Here is a 16,570-nt window from a genome sequence, read left to right on the forward strand (position 1 = left end):
AAAAGATAGTTCAACTTGCCGTTGTGTTATACTACTTGAAAATAACAGGTTTTTCTGACTTAAGCCAGCGGCACACGATGCTTGTTTTCGTGCTGAATTACTTGCTGGACGAAAATACTGCGTTCTGATTGGTACATTTCCAATCACCTTCGGAAATGTACCAATCAGAACGCAGTATTTTCATCCAGCAAGCAATCCAGCACGAAAACAAGCATCGTGTGCCGTTGGCTTAAAAGGAATACAGTGGCACTATGGTTACACGACATTTTCCCGAAAAGTAGAGGGGATAACGTTGGCATCAACGAAAACCTCTAGGCAATCTAATTTCAATTTCCGTCGATTAGTAACACTGTTCAAGTAGTAGTCTGCCAGTTTGTTGAATCTTTTTGACAGATGTGCGCGCGTGTTTATAATAAATATTTACGATCTTAATATTTTATAAATGTAAGTATAATATATATATATATATATATATTACGACATTTATTTAAAATAAAAAGTAAAAATATTACAAATAAGAGAAAACGTAAAATTTATTAATATATATTTAAACTCCGTTTAAAGCAAGTTGTGGAACTGGGCCTTAGTGATTATTATCTGTGATTGGAGCATTCTTTTAGATTCTTCATAGACCCAGAAGTATTTACCAATCAGGAGCGAGAATCACTAAGCGCTCACTGATCACTTTGTTCTGCTGAACGCAACCAATGGCTGCATTCAGCAGACTCGACAGTTGGACAACATTACTAGATTTTCCATTGAATCTCGCTCCTGATTGGTAAATACTTCTGGGTCTATGAAAAATCCAAAAGTATGCTTCAATCACAGACAATAATCACTAAGCGCTCTCTGATCACTTTGTTCTACTGAACGCGGCCATTGTCACGCAGGCATCGGCCAATTATGTGTACAAGCAGATAGATTCAAATATTTTGGAACGTTACAGAACGTGTCGATTGATATCAGTGTAGCGTGTATTTTGATAAGCGATCCGCTACCGTGACTAACGTGATACATTAGAGAGATTTCAGAATTTGTATCTTATTAGAACTAGCACTAATAAAGCGTGGAACGGAAAAACTAAATATATTTCTTAAGGTATTTCGTAAGTGTTAGATTGAGAAAGAAATTATAGGTCTGTTCGTTTCCTTTGCACCGCTGCACTAGTGCAATAAGTTCGAATGAGAAGTATATATTTGTCTCACTTTAACTTATTGCAACAGTGCAGCGGTGCAGAAGAAGAAGAGAACAGACCATATGTGATTTTGTAAACTGAGTAACTCTGTTTAAATTTATGAATACCAGCTGTTCTTTTCATTGTCTGTTGTTACTTATTCTACATATTTTTTATTTTTCATTAATTTTTAATTTGAACCAACCAACTATTGCAGGCGATATTCAGTCTATCAATATGGATCTTCCTGTCAATAAGATTCATCGTATTTTATTAGACGCTGGCTTGCCATCGACTATTGAAAATCTCAAAAATCCTACACAAGAATATATTATGATGTTATTATCATCATTCTTGACGCGATTTGGCATTAATATGAACTTAATTGATCAGGTAGAAGATTTTGTATGTACTAAGATTGGTACACTTGTACACTGTATACCCGTGCATATACTGTCTGTATATTTATAAATATAAATAACACACATGAATCTTTATTGTTATACATACATACGCATACACAGTAAAGTTAATATTAAAAAAGTTTTACAGCCAACTATGGAACAGTGCGCTATTATGTCATATTTTAAGGATTCCGATACAATAAATCTGACCAACTTGCATGCAGCTCTAACACAGATATTTGACAAGATATTTCTACGTGATTTCTGCATTACTGACATTACTAATCCAGGTGCAAATTATAATTAAAAATATCGGATAGAGATACTGTATAAATTTAATACATATATGAATATACAAATAATCTTTGCACAGGACAAAAACGACTTAGAAGGCAAGCTAAATATCTTGCTAATTTTATATTGTATACAATGCAAAAAAAATTAGAATTCAACGATAGAATAGATGAAATTCATGCTAGATCCAGACTCCTAGAGGAGTTAAAAGACAAGAAAGCTCAGATTGTAGAGTCTGTTAATAGGAAAACTTTGCACGAAGAAAAACAATTATCTTTGATGAAAAAGGTAAACTGATGTGAATGAATGTGTCTGTACTTGTGTCCAATTAATCAAATAAGTAATGTAATATGTAAATTTGCATTTTTATATTAGCTCGAGAGCGATATGCAACATATGCAATTGAAAATTGAAAAGAATAATAAGGGAGAATTAGAACTTGAGGTGATAAGAAACAAAGCAGAGAAGGAAAACCAAGAAGCTAAAGAACTTTGCGTCTCTGTCAAAACAACAGTGATGAGGGTAAACTGTTTTAATCAAATTCAATTTTCTCACAACAGCAACGTAATGTTTTTATTATCATATAATCAGCATGACACTTTTACATTATTTTCAGTTATCCAAAGTAATAGAAGGTTTACAGTCAGAAGTAGTACATTCGCCAGAAAGGTTTCAATTGCGTCTGAATGAACTTGAGGAGCAAAAGAACTTAAAAATGGAGGAACGCGTCATAATGCAGGAAGCCATTCAAGACAAGAAGCACTCTATAAAAAAAATTGAGACAGAACTGAATGTTGTTCAGAAAATGAATGATGAACTGGCTACACTGAAAACTATATACGAACAGTTGATGTAAATTTCTAATCGTCTTTGGGTTCTTATGTATATTTGAAGTTTGATAAAATGTCCTGTAATTATTTCTTGTAGAAACCAAAAGGCGCAGTCGGATATTATTAAGAAACATATTGAATCATTAAAAAATACGTGGATTGAACATCAAAATAGATTAGCAGTGTATAAAGTTCAAGTCAACACCGAAAAGAACGAAATTCAATCGCGCCATGAAGAAGATATCGCTCGATTGCGTGACTTGCATGAACGGTTATTGAGGTAACGATCGTTTACCTTGTTATCTTGTAAGTTTTCAATGTTTAACTTTATAATGTCGTTAGTGAGAAAGAATTGAAGACGGCTCAATTATGTACAAAGAAAGTTGGCTTTAATGCGAAATGCCTAAAAAGAAATCAGCTGCATGAGGAAATTAGAAGAAAAGAGGAAAAGTCGTCAGCTCTCGTTCACAGTCTTCAAGAAATCTACAACAATGAAATTGCTGATGTAGGTTACGTATTACATATATAGTTACTTTTTGCATAGATTTGTGTATCTTATTTACATTTATATAATTAGGTCAGAATATATTTAATGAATTTAATTGGTACAGCTCAGACTGTAAATGTATGTTTTATTATAATGTATTTTATTCGAATAGGAACTTGAATTACGGGAAGCTTACAAGGGATTATAACTAGCAAATAATTTGAAGGAGTTTGAAGAGGCTTGGGAAGAGAACACCTGTACATATCTATATCTATGCTATATCCGTATCTGTACTATATCTATATATCTATATCTAAGATGAATTATATCTATTAATTATTGTGTATTACGCATTATCTCACAGATTTTATTATTACCAAGTTTGTACTATCAATAGAGGTAGCAGAATAAATAATTTATGATGTATTACATGATATCGGTAATTCTATTGGAAGGTAACAATTTTCATCATATTCGGATGTAAATTCCTCGATCTGATGATCCTCTAATACGAAATCAAGGCCATTTTTGTAATATTTGCTTTTTTACGTTTCTTACTCGACTTTTCCCCCGTTACATGTAAGTAACGCGATGCGAAGTTGGGCACAGAAGCGACGGTCGATACGGAATTATTTTTGCGAGATCTTTGCATCACGTCGTATTGTACGAAAAATTTTAAGAAAAATTGAAGCAAGTTCATATGCCGTTGAATGAAGTCAAATTAAGAAACACACAGGGGATACAATTCATTGAATGTAACGAATATTAACCAACAGGATTGCAAAGGACTGCAACCAACAAGAAGACATAAGGAATGTATCTTATCATTCGTGACTCGAAAGGACATCGGCGATGTGGATCCTTTGCGTAAGAATTATTTCCAGCGATTTTTTCTCTGATCTTTGATAATCATGTGTATTATAAATACACTTTCTTCATTCATATTGTTAGTGTGTGTTAACAATAAAATAAAAATAAAATTTTCATAGATGTTGCATGTGATGTAGAAAATTGCAAAGAACCAAATTGTCTTAAGAAACGATGATATGAGCAAAAACATTTTTGACACAGGTATTGATCAGACTTTTCCAACTTGTAATCCTGTTGATGTTGTCCGGTATCCTGTTTTCCATTGCTGCCATTTCGCGTTTAATGGAAATAATAATTATTCTAATACATCCTACTGCTGTGTTTTTACTGCGACAATCTGCGAATTTAATCGTTGTGAGTATTACAGTTAAAAAATTTCACCACTTCTTTTCTAATTCTCTTCCCAGAATTTATTTCCGTATTATTCCAACAACTTAGAAATACAATGAGATCAATGTGCAATTTAAGCGCCAATAATTATATCAAGTAATATGTAACCAAGACCAGGGCCAAGTAGCCCCGTGGTCAGTTAATTTTGAACGCATGGTCCTGCATAGTTGTCAACAATCCTGATCGCAAAGACGACGTCCTCAGCGTGTCACGAACTGTACGGACTTGTTAAATGCGACCGGCAGGAGGCAGTTCTACCGCGAGAGTCATTGCGAGGGCGAAAGATCGCTTCCTTGCAAATTGGCATGCAAACTCCCTTCGTGCCATATAAGAGAAGCGCCCTTGATGAAACTTCAAAGTATCCATTCGTGGAAGACGGATCTATCGCTGGCCCATCAGCAATGGAAGGCAATGGAAGGCAATGGAATCATCGAACTTCCGCGAGACCAGTCGCGGAATAATAAACGAAAGAAATTATCTGAATCTGAAGAATATTATTATATTGATTATTCGTGAAAAGAAAGAAAGAAAAGAATTATCCGCGAAAAGGAATAAAAATCTCTGTAAAACAGTCACATTTTACATTTATACGAGCTATTTGTGTACAAAAATAGAATATATATTTTATGGAAAAGTAAATTATTGATATGACTGTTCTCGGTGAGAGTATAATTTTTTGCGTGTTTTCGAATGTATTCGAAAGCTAGTAATAGTTTAAGATTATTACGACAGCGATATGTCATGCATAAAAGTCGACTGACACTTCGTGGCGAAGTAATCGCTGTTTGTTATCGCTTTGGTACAGTCATTTGTGAAATTGCATCGTATAAGCTGACAAAACTTAAATTGATTACACTTTAAGAAGATATACGCAAAATGTAACGAGTGATCTTCTGAATTGCACATTCCAGTCAATTACTGTTTAAATCAGCATTAGTGGTGGGAGGTCTGGTTTAGAAATTTATCGAAGTGAAGTATGGACGTGAGTTTCCTAATGTTAAAAGGTTAATTTATTGCGATAGGATATAATAATGCTATTCATTTTTAATGAATTACTCCAAGTTGGAGGCCACGGCGACTGATTTAAACGACAAAATTCCTTGCTTGCGACATATCCTTCGTCCGGAATATGCCTCATATTTAACGACAATTGCGACAGTGCTGATAGGATGGCTGCTCGTGACTTGGATATTTCACGTATGTATCCTAAAATCTGTTCAACTTAATGTGTGATTATATTGCATTGCCCGTACTTTGTACCAATAAACCTTTTATAGATAATCTGGATGTTGCTAACACCCTTGGCGATAGGCGCAATCGTTATAGCAATTATATACCCAACAACTACCAGATGGTACTTTCAGCAATTAGGAACAAACCTGAAAGTGATAGTGAACGATTTCATTTATAAATGTCTAGCACATCGATAACGATATTGAACAGTAATTAATGTTTATAAACCGGTCATTTGTCTAATTTAAATAACACTTGCATTTATATTATGAACAGAGTTGTATAATTTGCTTAATTTATTGTAAACTTTAATAAATTGAGTAGGAAATAATGAATGGAATTTGAAATATATAAGAGATCTCTGAGAGATATAGATATGTAAGCTGAATTTAATTTCCGTACATGACATTCTTTCAGGAAATCGTCAAATTCTTCAATTGATATGAATGAACGTGAATTTGCCTATGAGATCTAGCAAAACGTTTCGAAAAATTACGCTTATAACCTTAAATCCGACAATTTCAAACATTTTTAAACGTACGATCGGGAAGCAAATTGCGCATATAAATATGTTCCAGTGAGTGAAAGGGAGCCATATAGGAAGGAAAAGGGACGCATAGGAAAATCACAGAAAAATGGGAATGCAGAACTCAAAACGGTGAGTGTTTGAAATAATCTGTCTTAATAATTCGCAATTGAGAAAACGTAACGATCGTTTATTATTATTATTCAGAAAATATTCCGCATTTTTACACCAAGGATATCTATACGCAACGCATGACATGTAAAAGATTAGAAAATCATTAGATGATTGAATGAGTTAAATAAATTAGATGTCGAAGTATTTATAGGTGTCGAAGGGTTGATAGTGTTAACAAATTAGAAAGTAACAAATTATGGCGTATTTACATCGTTGATGCAGAAGAGCATGTCCAACTCTTCTTTTCACATTGTTGTGCTTTCTTGTCCGCCGAATTTCATCTCCACGGGTGTTTTACCTGACTCCGCTACTCGCTCTTGCACGACATTTGTTTGCTGGTTTTGCTGCTCTAACTGCTGTATCGAATCAGCTTCTCGCTTGCTCGTTCCCGTAGGGACATTGGCTATTGCGCGAGTAACTGGATATCCTCTTTCCGATTTATTATTCTCCTTAAGTTTTTGTGAATGGCTCGATTGTGCCTGGCGAAAATCTCTCGTCGGGTCAGTGAATGCATTTACGGTGACACTTGGTGCTGTATACGGGCGAGACTCGTAGGTTTTCACGGGATAAGATATGTATTCGTGAGATGTCACGGGATATAAACTAGGGGACACATCAGGATAATAAGGATGTGCGTTCTCTTGATGGACTGATATAATCGTATCACCGTATGCGGTTCCCGGCTGCAAAAGAAAAAAATAATTCAATATTCAGTGTCCATAAAAATTATCACTCGTGATATATTTAGTAAAGTATATGTAGTAAATGTTAATTGTTGTTTTTATTATCAGACAAAAGGCCACTTGTATGTCTTACTTTAATAGATAGAATTTCGTTTATTTTTCTTTTTTCTTTTCAGGGACTTGCAATTTTTTTCGTAAAAACTTGTAACGGTTAAGCCTTCGCGCGCGTGCGAGTTATTTCGCCTTACGTACATCAAAAGATTCTAAAAGCGTTGCAATATTATGCGGATATTATGCGCTGTGGTTGATGATAGAACTAAATTGGATAATCAGGATCAGAGGCAGAACGAGATGGAGACGATTTTATACAAACAATCGTTTTTTTTTTTATTTTTTGAACAAACAGTACATAAGGACGTTCTCTGTCGAAAGGACGCGCAATCGGTACCTTGTATTTTACAAATAACGTTTGAGGTGCTCAATCATTAAGCTTGCTCGGGCCCATTTCCGTTACGAAGTCACCAAGGATTATAGAAAAGGGTTAGACCTGTGCGTGAAACCAGACATTATGTACTTATGCATTATGCTCTCTCGACCGAGCGAGCTGGACCTTCTTCATGGAAGGACCTTTCTATGTAAAGATTTTTTTACTTAATATAGCATCGCGCATGTCAGAATCTTTTGATGTCGCTTCAAAATTCTATCGCTTTTAAAAATTCGTCTTGTCATTGCCACACGATATCGTTACGTTTATTACTACATGGAAAAAAAAATCTTGGTTCGTACAACTGAATAAGCATCAAATGAAAATTCAGCGATAAAAAATGATATCTCGATTGTCACGATCGGAAGGATTCGTTTGAACATGCAACTATATATTGGATCGCGGTTGGGATAATTGAAAACAGTTAATTGATTCAAAAGCTCTTCCGGCAATTTTTCTGTTTCTATACAATACAAGTGAATTTCTCATTCAATCTCTATCATTTTCAAGCAACGGAAAATTCGATGCATCATATAACGTTTTGTATCGTTTTTTCCATATATAAAATTAATAACAGCGCGTGATAATCATTGTTCGATTACTATCGATTCGGTACTTACATATCCAAGGACGGTCGGATGGTTACTTGATAAATAACTCAAAGGGCAGGAGGGTTGTACAATCAATGGAGTCGCAGGTGCGATATTTGCAGTAGGATGCACCATCACGTGATGTTCGTGCACCTTGTGATGATGCCTAGGCCAAGACGGGTTCTGCTGCCCTTTGTGAGCGCAGATGCACTGTGTATCGGATAGAACATGAGGTTGGTGTTCTAACTCGGTCACCTGAAGGAACATAGTAGAAAATGACACATTTGATTTGATCTTCCGTTGGAACTTTACTAAGCGTATCGCGATATGTTGTTACTATAATTAAAATACTTAAAAGTTTACAAATGTGGTGAACTAAGAATCTCTTTAAGAACTTCAAATAGAAATGCATCTCTCTAAGAATTCAATAATTCATGATTTTATAATCGTATAAGCTTTTCCTTTTTCTGCAAAAAGCTGATTTCATGACTAACCTGCAGAGTCAATTGTTTTTCAGGATATTCCATTATAGGTTTGGATGGTAGAACGACCAACTCTTTTTTACAAGAAACAGGTTCTACCACTGATAAAAATTCCACAGTTTGTGGCATAGCGATCGGCTAAATTGTGAAAAAAGATATTACAATTTATGACATAACGACTTCTTTCGCTGGCTCGTATATATGTACATATATGTATACACACACACACACACACGCGCGCGCGCGCGCGCGTGTGTGTGTGTGTGCGTGCGTGCGTACGTGTATGTTATGTATATATGTTGCCTATGATACTCACACACACATATATACTTTTATTTTTTTCACTTAATTGAAATTCATTGAAATTTTATTTAAGTTCATTCAAACAACCAATATATACATATGTGTGTGTTTATTATTTGAATAAATTGGATATATAAACTCTTTATTTAAATATAATATTAGTTTCAAGTTTAACCGTTCAACGTGTATTTCAACTGAGATAGCAGAAGCTATGCAATGATCTTTCATTATATTTTCGAGAAAATAATCTCTTTATCTGTACTGTACTGTACTAGCTCTCCAATGTTCATGATATTGTATTTACCTTAATCTACTTCTCTTACCTTTGGTCTCAGTTCTGGCTCCGGTTCTAATTTAGGTAACGGCTTTAAATGCTCGACTTCTTTCGCTGGCTCGTATTTACTTTCCTGCCGAATAACTGTTGGTGTTGGTAGAACGTTGCAGGGAGCGGCAGGAGGCGTCAAGATATTGACGATCGGAGCTTGTTGAGGTGGTGGAGTTTGTACAGCAGGAAGACTGTATTGCGCTGGCGGTTGCAGAAAGATTACAGGCTGGGTAGCTGGCTGAGGAGCTGGCTGAGGCAGTGACTGAAGATGCGGCTGGACCGTTTGAACTGGCTGAACAAGTGGTGCGACGTGAACGGTTTGGGGCTGTTGTGATTGCGTATGGATTATCTGGACGGGTTGCGAGGTCTGCGACAGGGTTTGCGAATTAATAAACTTAATGGGATAATCTACAATGGAATGCGGAGCTTCTTGATGTATCACCATCTGCTTAGCAGGTTCAGGCTGGACCAAAACCAGGGGCCGCTTCGTTTCTGCGCAGGGAACTTGCTGTTCTGTTCCATCACGGACCTCCACGCAGAAAGTCGTCGCGGATTTCTTCGTTCTGTCCTTATCCATGCCAGGATCTTCCATCTTCATATCATCTTTCTCGATCTTACTCGTCTTTTCACTGATCGATTTCTTCACGATGTTCTTGGACGTAGACGGTGCAGCCTGACAGGCAACTAGTGCCAGCAGAAACAGCATGCAACAACTTTTCAGATGCATCGCTCGATAGTCGTATTCGAAGACAAATTCGAACTGATGAAGCAGAACGAGTTGTCCGGTTTTTTAAAGGGATCCACGACCAGTCGCGAAATCACGATCGAATTCACCGACGATGAAATCGACATTTTGCTTGCAAAACTGGGTGCAGAATTCGATGCGTCGGCAAATCGCGATGCGTGATTAAACAATGCAAACGTGTCCCCATTTTTGCACAATCGCAAGTCGATTTTATCATTTCTGCTGTCGCGCTCTCATTGTATTCGATCCGTTTATTTCACATCCTGTTAATACGCTGTGTAATCTTACTGAATTTATTATCGCATAGTTTTGCAGTAGAAAAGAAGTTGTGGAACAGCTGTTACGCACGGAATATTGGATCAGTAATATTGCAAGAAGAAATTGATCTGTCTAATTTACATACATTTTACAGTGTTCCAAGAATGTGCATCAATTATATAATAACAAGTTGCAAAGACTTTTACACGGTAAATACTACCGTGTAAATGTTTCAAAAGACATATTTAATGTACATACATGTATGTATATAATACAATAAGATATTTGAAAGCGACGCAAATTCTTTTAATATGAGATGTACGAGCAAACTCATATGCATCTCATACATCTCATATTAAACATAAGATTCATTTTGTAACAACAGTTGTACAGCGATTTCCTATTTGATTTTTTTAAGCACCAGCGATTACGTTGACTTGGCTGAATTTTCCTTCGTGTTGCAATCCAATGGAATCCAATGGATGGACACATGTCTCGCTTACGTAAAAAATTTTTTAAACGCGATACGCTCTTCAGTTACGCAAACGCGATAACAACATTTGGTACATTCCCCGATTACCTTGAGAAAATATATTATATTATATAATAGTTCTCATATAATTTTATTTCGGCTAATTATACAAATGCGTAATCTTTGACTTCATTTTATTCATTTTATCTATTTTTTACGCTGCTAATAACAAAAAAGACAATTTGGTATGTTGGTACGTAAAAGGACGTAACAGTTGCAAATTAGTAGATCGAAATATTTATTTAGTGATGTCGCGCGCATCATTACAACGACTAATCAATGTGTGCCGTTATCACTGTCATTAATCCTTATATGACTTATTTATATTTAACTGCTAATTGACTGCTCATATTCATACTCATATAAAATCGAACGAAACGAATAATTTTTCAAACGATTCTTTTATTTTTGGTCAACATAAGAAATATGATCAGAGATATAATTATGTATTTACAATCACAATCTTGCTAACGCTCTCTCATTCATTACAACGAACAAATTTTATTAAGGAGCGATTTATTCTGTGTAATTAAGAGCTCTCCTTTGCCGTGATTGACGTGGAATGTTTATCGAAGGATTCTATCGGCGTCCGTTTGGTCGGCTCTACTGGAGGATTTTCGGCTTCATCTATTAGATCAGGATCGAGCTCTGTCAAAGTTTCGTTCTGCGTGTTGTCCTTTGCATCTTGTCCCCTGTCGAGAGCAAGGCTCTTATATTTCTCTGCATCGTACATATCTTTGACGAAAATCTGATCCCGATTACGCTCACCGTCCTCGGAAAATCTCTCGTGTCTCCTTTCCGTAGAATTCACGCGCGATATGTTATTTTTCATTTCCGACAAATCCATCGTGACTGTGGACTCGGTAGGATATTTCGAAGAGTTTAAAATATTCAAGAATGATTGCGGAAAGGTACAAGGGGTAACATCGATTACAGGAGCGCGAATAATTCTGTCGGTGCCGATACGTGTTTCGTCCTGGATCTTAAATTTGTTCTCGCCCTGAGAATATTTATTGCTATTTTCTTCCACGGAATATACTCTGGATTGTCCTGTCTTTTGGATTCCTTGCAAATCTTCGAGGCGATACATAAGATCCCGCTTGTCGGGGAGCTCTCCATTTTTATCGTGTGTGTGTGTTGTCCTCCAAATATGCATATCCAAAGGAAGGGCGTAAGGTTTGCAAACAGACGTTTCAATCTCAATAGTATCCTTTTCGGCCTCGTTTTCGGAATATTCCCGATCTTTGTCTTCCTCGACATCGAAGTATCCGATATCTCCTTCTGTTGCGGAATACACTTGTGGCCAATTACTCTCAGCTCCCTTACCTCGATTAATTTCGATAAGATTTTGCAAGTTACTACCTGTTGCCAGATTCCAGCTATTGGGGGAAACCCTTTCGTCCTTTGTAGATCTCCAAATGTATGAATCCTGAAGTGAGTTATAAAGATAATTCATTTGCTCATTGTCGTCCTTGATAGTAGCTATTTCCTCTTCTTCCATGGAATACGGCCTGAAGAAGTAATTTCGATTGTGAATCGATTTCGACTGTCTTAGGCTCGAGGTTTCCGAAGAATCCTTCATAAGATCGCAATCGCCAAGGACTTCGCCATTTTTCGCCGATGTTTCAACACTTGAGTCTGGAGAGAGAACATAAGGCTCACAATGGTCTCTGGATACACCAACTCCTGCGGAATGATATATATCTCGAGGGGAAGCAAGATTGTTGTACTGTCCGCCGATAGAATTTGATGGTCTCTCGATTGCATTCCTTTGCTCGTCATCGCCATCGTCATCATCATCGTCGTTACCGTCAAGGATGCTTGCCTGGCGGAATATTGGGAAGAATTTTCGCGGGACAATTTCATTCGGAGATATGTGCCTTGAGTTTCCCCATGAAGGTTTCCTGTTTGCGCGATAAACGACGTTGAATTCTCTCGCAGGACCCTGCTCGTTCTCTGTATTACAGTCTTCAACAATCTCTGACGAGGACATTGAGTATTTATCGCGCAGACTGCCGAAGAACGAGCTCGTTTGCTCCAGTTCGTGAAAATCTTGCTTTGGCGGAGAGACACGAGTGACGACAGGATAACTGTTTGCAGGTTTATCCAGAGACAAGGTCGTCTGCTTGCCTAAGAATTCTGAGAACTTATTGGGGAAGTTTCCGAGAAATGAATTTTGCTGTTCTGTTTTGTCAACGAATTGCATAATCGGAAGTCTACCGACACGAGGATATCCGTCCTTTGCGGATCCTTGTTGCGAGAAACTTCTGTGTCTTCTAGGGAACATCGGATTTTGGCCCGAAAGAACGTCGTCGTGTGCTGTATTCTGAGAGATTTCTCTTTGTGCCAGACGGAAGTAAGGCGAGTTTTGGAGCGGTGTGACGGAAAAATCTTGCAGGATTCCAACTTGCAGGTCTAATTCTTGACGAGGGTACCTGCGGAGGATATTTCAACATAAATTAATCTGCATATCAAACACAAAATGACAGCTTTCTAAATTTTGTAAATAATTGTAATTTCTCTTACCATGGCGACGCCAACGCTTCCGGGCAATCCTGACCACAGGAGGGACAAGACGCACGTCTAGGAGTTTTTTGCGACGATTCGCAAACTAAAATCGCGGTCGCAGTTAAATAATATGACAAATAACGATGAAACGTTCTTCTCGACATACTTGCAAAATTTCCATAACGGAATATGATAGCTCTTTATAAGCTCGCATGCGAAGGACAGAGCAAGGACACGCAGTATCGCTAACGAAGATGTTTTATGACTTGCAACGAATCGTTTATCCAATTCTTATATACATCCGTTAATTTTTATTGAGAGAAAGGAACAAATGGTTTATTTATTTAGCTTTTAATGATTAAAACTTCCGTAGTCCTTTTTACTTTCAGTCAAAATGCGGATGACGACATAATATCGCAGAAATCTTTGGATGTAGTGAAAGAACTTACTCATTTTTTGAAACAACGTAAGTTTATACATTTGAGATGTGTATAAGGAAATACACGCGCACACACGCACACACATTCATTAATAATACAATTTAGAAAGTATGATTTTTGATCCTTTAACTGAAGATGCCACGGTGGAAGGATTATTCCGTCGGACAGGACGTCGTGAACTTCGACGACATATCCTGAATTCTTTAAAAAAAGGACATAAGCCACGCTTTGAAAAATCGAACAGGTCAGCTCTGGAATGCGCGGCAGCCTTACAAATTTTTCTCAGCCGTCTCAAAAAGCCTATCATGCCGCAACATGTGCAGGAATTGATACTTGGTAAATAAATAATGTCAACTAAGCATTACGGATAAAATTAAATTGTGTAAAATAGACGGCGACAAGCATTTCCCGTAATCATGCTTTATTTGTAACTTGAAATCATGCGACATGAAAACAACGACGTTCATCGGCTAAAATGTAAAATCATTGTCAGCAAAATTTGCATTCCGATATGAATTGCGATATTACAATATCAAGTTATCCAATCATCTATAGGTAATCGTAAATAGGTGAAACTTTGATTGCAGCATAAATTTGCGATTAATTTTACGTGTAATTATATATATATATATATATATTAAATTAATTTTACGTGTAATTTTTAATATATATATATATATATATATATATATACATTTTTATATTTATACATACTTATATATTTCTATAAACAATGCAAATAAATGTGTCATTTATATCCAATCAGCTGACAATCCAGGTGTGGAGGTACAAGTTATCGCGCAAGATGCTTTAGGTCTTATCAAACAGGATGTCGGCGGTCGCCACGGCGAGCTTCTGATTGATGTTCTGGATCTGTTGAGACATTTGACTCTGTCGGGGCCACCTTCGGAATGTTCCGAATTACGAGGATCACCTTTGCCTATCGCCCTACTACCAGTATTTTTTAACCTTTCGGTAATGTTATATATTATTCGGGTAGCTCAAATAATAAATATTATTGCAAGGATGTACAATGCCATAAAATCAAATTTTCAAAAAAGTAAAGGAAACTGGTTCCATCCAAAATTTTAAAACATATCGACTTAAGCATTTCAACACTTGGTGATTCGGTCATTAGCATCTAAATGTTTTTCCACTTTTTTATGCTAATTAAAAAGAAATTATATATTTTTTATTTCAATCGTGCGGAATACATTTTTATAAAAAGGTTTTCTACGGTTGATCTCATTTTATTTTTTGCCTTACATAGTCTGGCGACTTGATAAAATGGAAGCAGGTTGCGGCCAGGTTCAGCGAATTAATTACAGAAGCTGCTAAACAGCTCCATCGGAATGAACAACGTGCTATGTATACAGAAACTACGTTAAATTTGGCAATGAGTGTTGAGGATGTAAGAAATTTGTCCGAAAAACAGTCAGATTCTATTGAAATCTATCTTTATTGAGGCGACTCTAAATTGCACTTATAATTCCAATCATCTTTCAGTTTCTGTCTTGAAGCAATTTTTGCTGAATTACAGGTATTACTTCTTTTCAGGTAACTTCGACATCTCCAGAAGTGTCTGAACGATTAAGGAGGTTGCAGGAACTTTCTTTATTGTACCCTATCATGCAACTTACAGACCATTATAATGCTTGTAAAATAAACATTATCATTTGATAATTTAGTTGTAATTTCGTTGATACGATTGATATAAATTTCAATTTATAAATTTATGAATTAATTAATTACGACCGATTATATTATTTCAATTTAATTATCGTTCTTTATAAATTATGGCAACAAATAGATACTTCAATGCATTTAATTACGTTAACAGGTCACGTTGGCGAAATGGCGCATGTTCTCATTACACCGTTGCAACATCCAACAGTCAGTATATTACACCCGACACTTGTTCGGCCGAATTAAGTGATAATCGAGCAATGTACGAATTCTCTGTGTAAATCATCGTATTTATATATCACGATAACATTTGTGTGAATTGGCTGATCGATTTAATTGTATCACGATTGAGATGTATGTACATGCAGCACCAGTGAAAATTATTAATCATTAATCTAATAGTATAATAGTATGATAATATAATCACACATATCAATTACAACTGAGACATTCGTTTGAACAAATAAGAATTATTTGCAAACATATATATTTTCAAGTGCTTCTATACATTGAAACGGAAATAAAAAACTTGATACATATTAATTTCACTAGAATACAACGTTGATAAAAATAGCTATATATATATATATATAGCTAGTTTGCTATCAAAACACAAGTGACACTTATTCACTTGTACAAGATGTGACGCAAGTGTGTAGTTAAATTTTAGTGTTTACTTAATTTTCACACGATGTATTTAAAAATTTGCATTTTATGTTATCAAAATGATTTAGACCAGTTTTTCTTGCTTATTGCGGACGCTCTTGAAATTTAATTGTGCAGCTGGTACATCACACATTTTTTAGTGTATTCCTCTGTGAGGATGATACGTCGAAATGAAAGTAAAACTCATTTCACGATAAACCTACGGATAAGGAACTACATATGTTTACATGGGATGTCCCAAGAAATAGAAAAATCAATATACAAGACATTTTTCGTTTAACTTGACGTGAAGAAAGTTTCATTCATTTGTGATTAAAATTACTACCAATATGTGATGATTTTCACATTCTCCGTGAATTCTAACTTTTTCTAGGAATATTGGGCCCATTTTCTTATTTTTTATTTAAATTAGTAATGAAAGAATTCCTTTTTTTTTCTGTGTGTGTGTGTGTGTGTGTGTGTGTGTGTGTGTGTGTGTGTGTGTGT

General features: G+C 36.0%; 6 protein-coding genes across 13 annotated transcripts; 4 read left to right on the top strand and 2 right to left on the bottom strand.

Annotated features, from left to right (window-relative positions):
• The first annotated feature begins 892 nt into the window (after positions 1-892).
• Positions 893-3,615, top strand: LOC105182133 (kinetochore protein nuf2). Of its 4 annotated transcripts, none has more exons than XM_011139331.3 (9): positions 893-1,098; positions 1,392-1,567; positions 1,727-1,868; positions 1,952-2,160; positions 2,248-2,394; positions 2,489-2,724; positions 2,800-2,982; positions 3,045-3,207; positions 3,362-3,615. In XM_011139331.3, exons 2-9 carry the CDS (start codon positions 1,412-1,414, stop codon positions 3,395-3,397), a joined length of 1,272 nt encoding a protein of 423 aa, XP_011137633.1. In that variant the 5' UTR covers positions 893-1,098; positions 1,392-1,411; the 3' UTR covers positions 3,398-3,615. The 4 variants fall into 4 exon arrangements, with proteins under 4 accessions (XP_011137633.1, XP_011137632.1, XP_011137631.1 ...); XM_011139330.3 differs by lacking the exon at positions 893-1,098 and adding an exon at positions 1,218-1,319; XM_011139329.3 differs by lacking the exon at positions 893-1,098 and having other exon boundaries at positions 1,218-1,567.
• A 34-nt stretch (positions 3,616-3,649) lies between these two features.
• LOC105182132 (uncharacterized) lies at positions 3,650-5,013 on the top strand. The gene is made up of 3 exons (XM_011139328.3): positions 3,650-4,056; positions 4,261-4,413; positions 4,617-5,013. The coding sequence occupies exons 1-3, from the start codon at positions 4,042-4,044 to the stop codon at positions 4,908-4,910; spliced, it is 462 nt and encodes a 153-aa protein (XP_011137630.1). The 5' UTR covers positions 3,650-4,041; the 3' UTR covers positions 4,911-5,013.
• Positions 5,014-5,139: 126 nt separating this feature from the next.
• On the top strand, positions 5,140-5,936 carry LOC109503746 (uncharacterized). Of its 2 annotated transcripts, XM_019840899.2 has the most exons (3): positions 5,140-5,431; positions 5,512-5,646; positions 5,727-5,936. In XM_019840899.2, exons 1-3 carry the CDS (start codon positions 5,426-5,428, stop codon positions 5,877-5,879), a joined length of 294 nt encoding a protein of 97 aa, XP_019696458.1. In that variant the 5' UTR covers positions 5,140-5,425; the 3' UTR covers positions 5,880-5,936. The 2 variants fall into 2 exon arrangements, with proteins under 2 accessions (XP_019696458.1, XP_019696457.1); XM_019840898.2 differs by having other exon boundaries at positions 5,140-5,646.
• A 478-nt stretch (positions 5,937-6,414) lies between these two features.
• Positions 6,415-10,024, bottom strand: LOC105182131 (proline-rich extensin-like protein EPR1). 4 transcript variants are annotated; one of them, XM_011139326.3, is made up of 5 exons: positions 9,692-10,024; positions 9,248-9,541; positions 8,634-8,759; positions 8,170-8,394; positions 6,415-7,065 (listed from the first exon to the last, which is right to left on the bottom strand). In XM_011139326.3, exons 1-5 carry the CDS (start codon positions 9,974-9,976, stop codon positions 6,628-6,630), a joined length of 1,368 nt encoding a protein of 455 aa, XP_011137628.1. In that variant the 5' UTR covers positions 9,977-10,024; the 3' UTR covers positions 6,415-6,627. The 4 variants fall into 4 exon arrangements, with proteins under 4 accessions (XP_011137628.1, XP_011137624.1, XP_011137623.1 ...); XM_011139322.2 differs by having other exon boundaries at positions 9,248-9,616; XM_011139321.2 differs by having other exon boundaries at positions 6,416-7,065; positions 9,248-10,024.
• Positions 10,025-10,927: 903 nt separating this feature from the next.
• Positions 10,928-13,506, bottom strand: LOC105182130 (uncharacterized). The gene is made up of 2 exons (XM_011139320.3): positions 13,311-13,506; positions 10,928-13,219 (listed from the first exon to the last, which is right to left on the bottom strand). The coding sequence occupies exons 1-2, from the start codon at positions 13,454-13,456 to the stop codon at positions 11,314-11,316; spliced, it is 2,052 nt and encodes a 683-aa protein (XP_011137622.1). The 5' UTR covers positions 13,457-13,506; the 3' UTR covers positions 10,928-11,313.
• Positions 13,507-13,646: 140 nt separating this feature from the next.
• Positions 13,647-16,520, top strand: LOC105182146 (uncharacterized). Its single transcript, XM_025299170.1, has 6 exons — positions 13,647-13,758; positions 13,868-14,068; positions 14,499-14,707; positions 15,003-15,143; positions 15,290-15,389; positions 15,573-16,520. Exons 1-6 carry the CDS (start codon positions 13,647-13,649, stop codon positions 15,662-15,664), a joined length of 855 nt encoding a protein of 284 aa, XP_025154955.1. The 3' UTR covers positions 15,665-16,520.
• Positions 16,521-16,570: the final 50 nt, after the last annotated feature.

The sequence above is a fragment of the Harpegnathos saltator genome, unplaced genomic scaffold, assembly GCF_003227715.2.
Source record: "Harpegnathos saltator strain DR-91 unplaced genomic scaffold, Hsal_v8.6 scaffold254, whole genome shotgun sequence".
Classification (NCBI taxonomy): domain Eukaryota; kingdom Metazoa; phylum Arthropoda; class Insecta; order Hymenoptera; family Formicidae; genus Harpegnathos; species Harpegnathos saltator.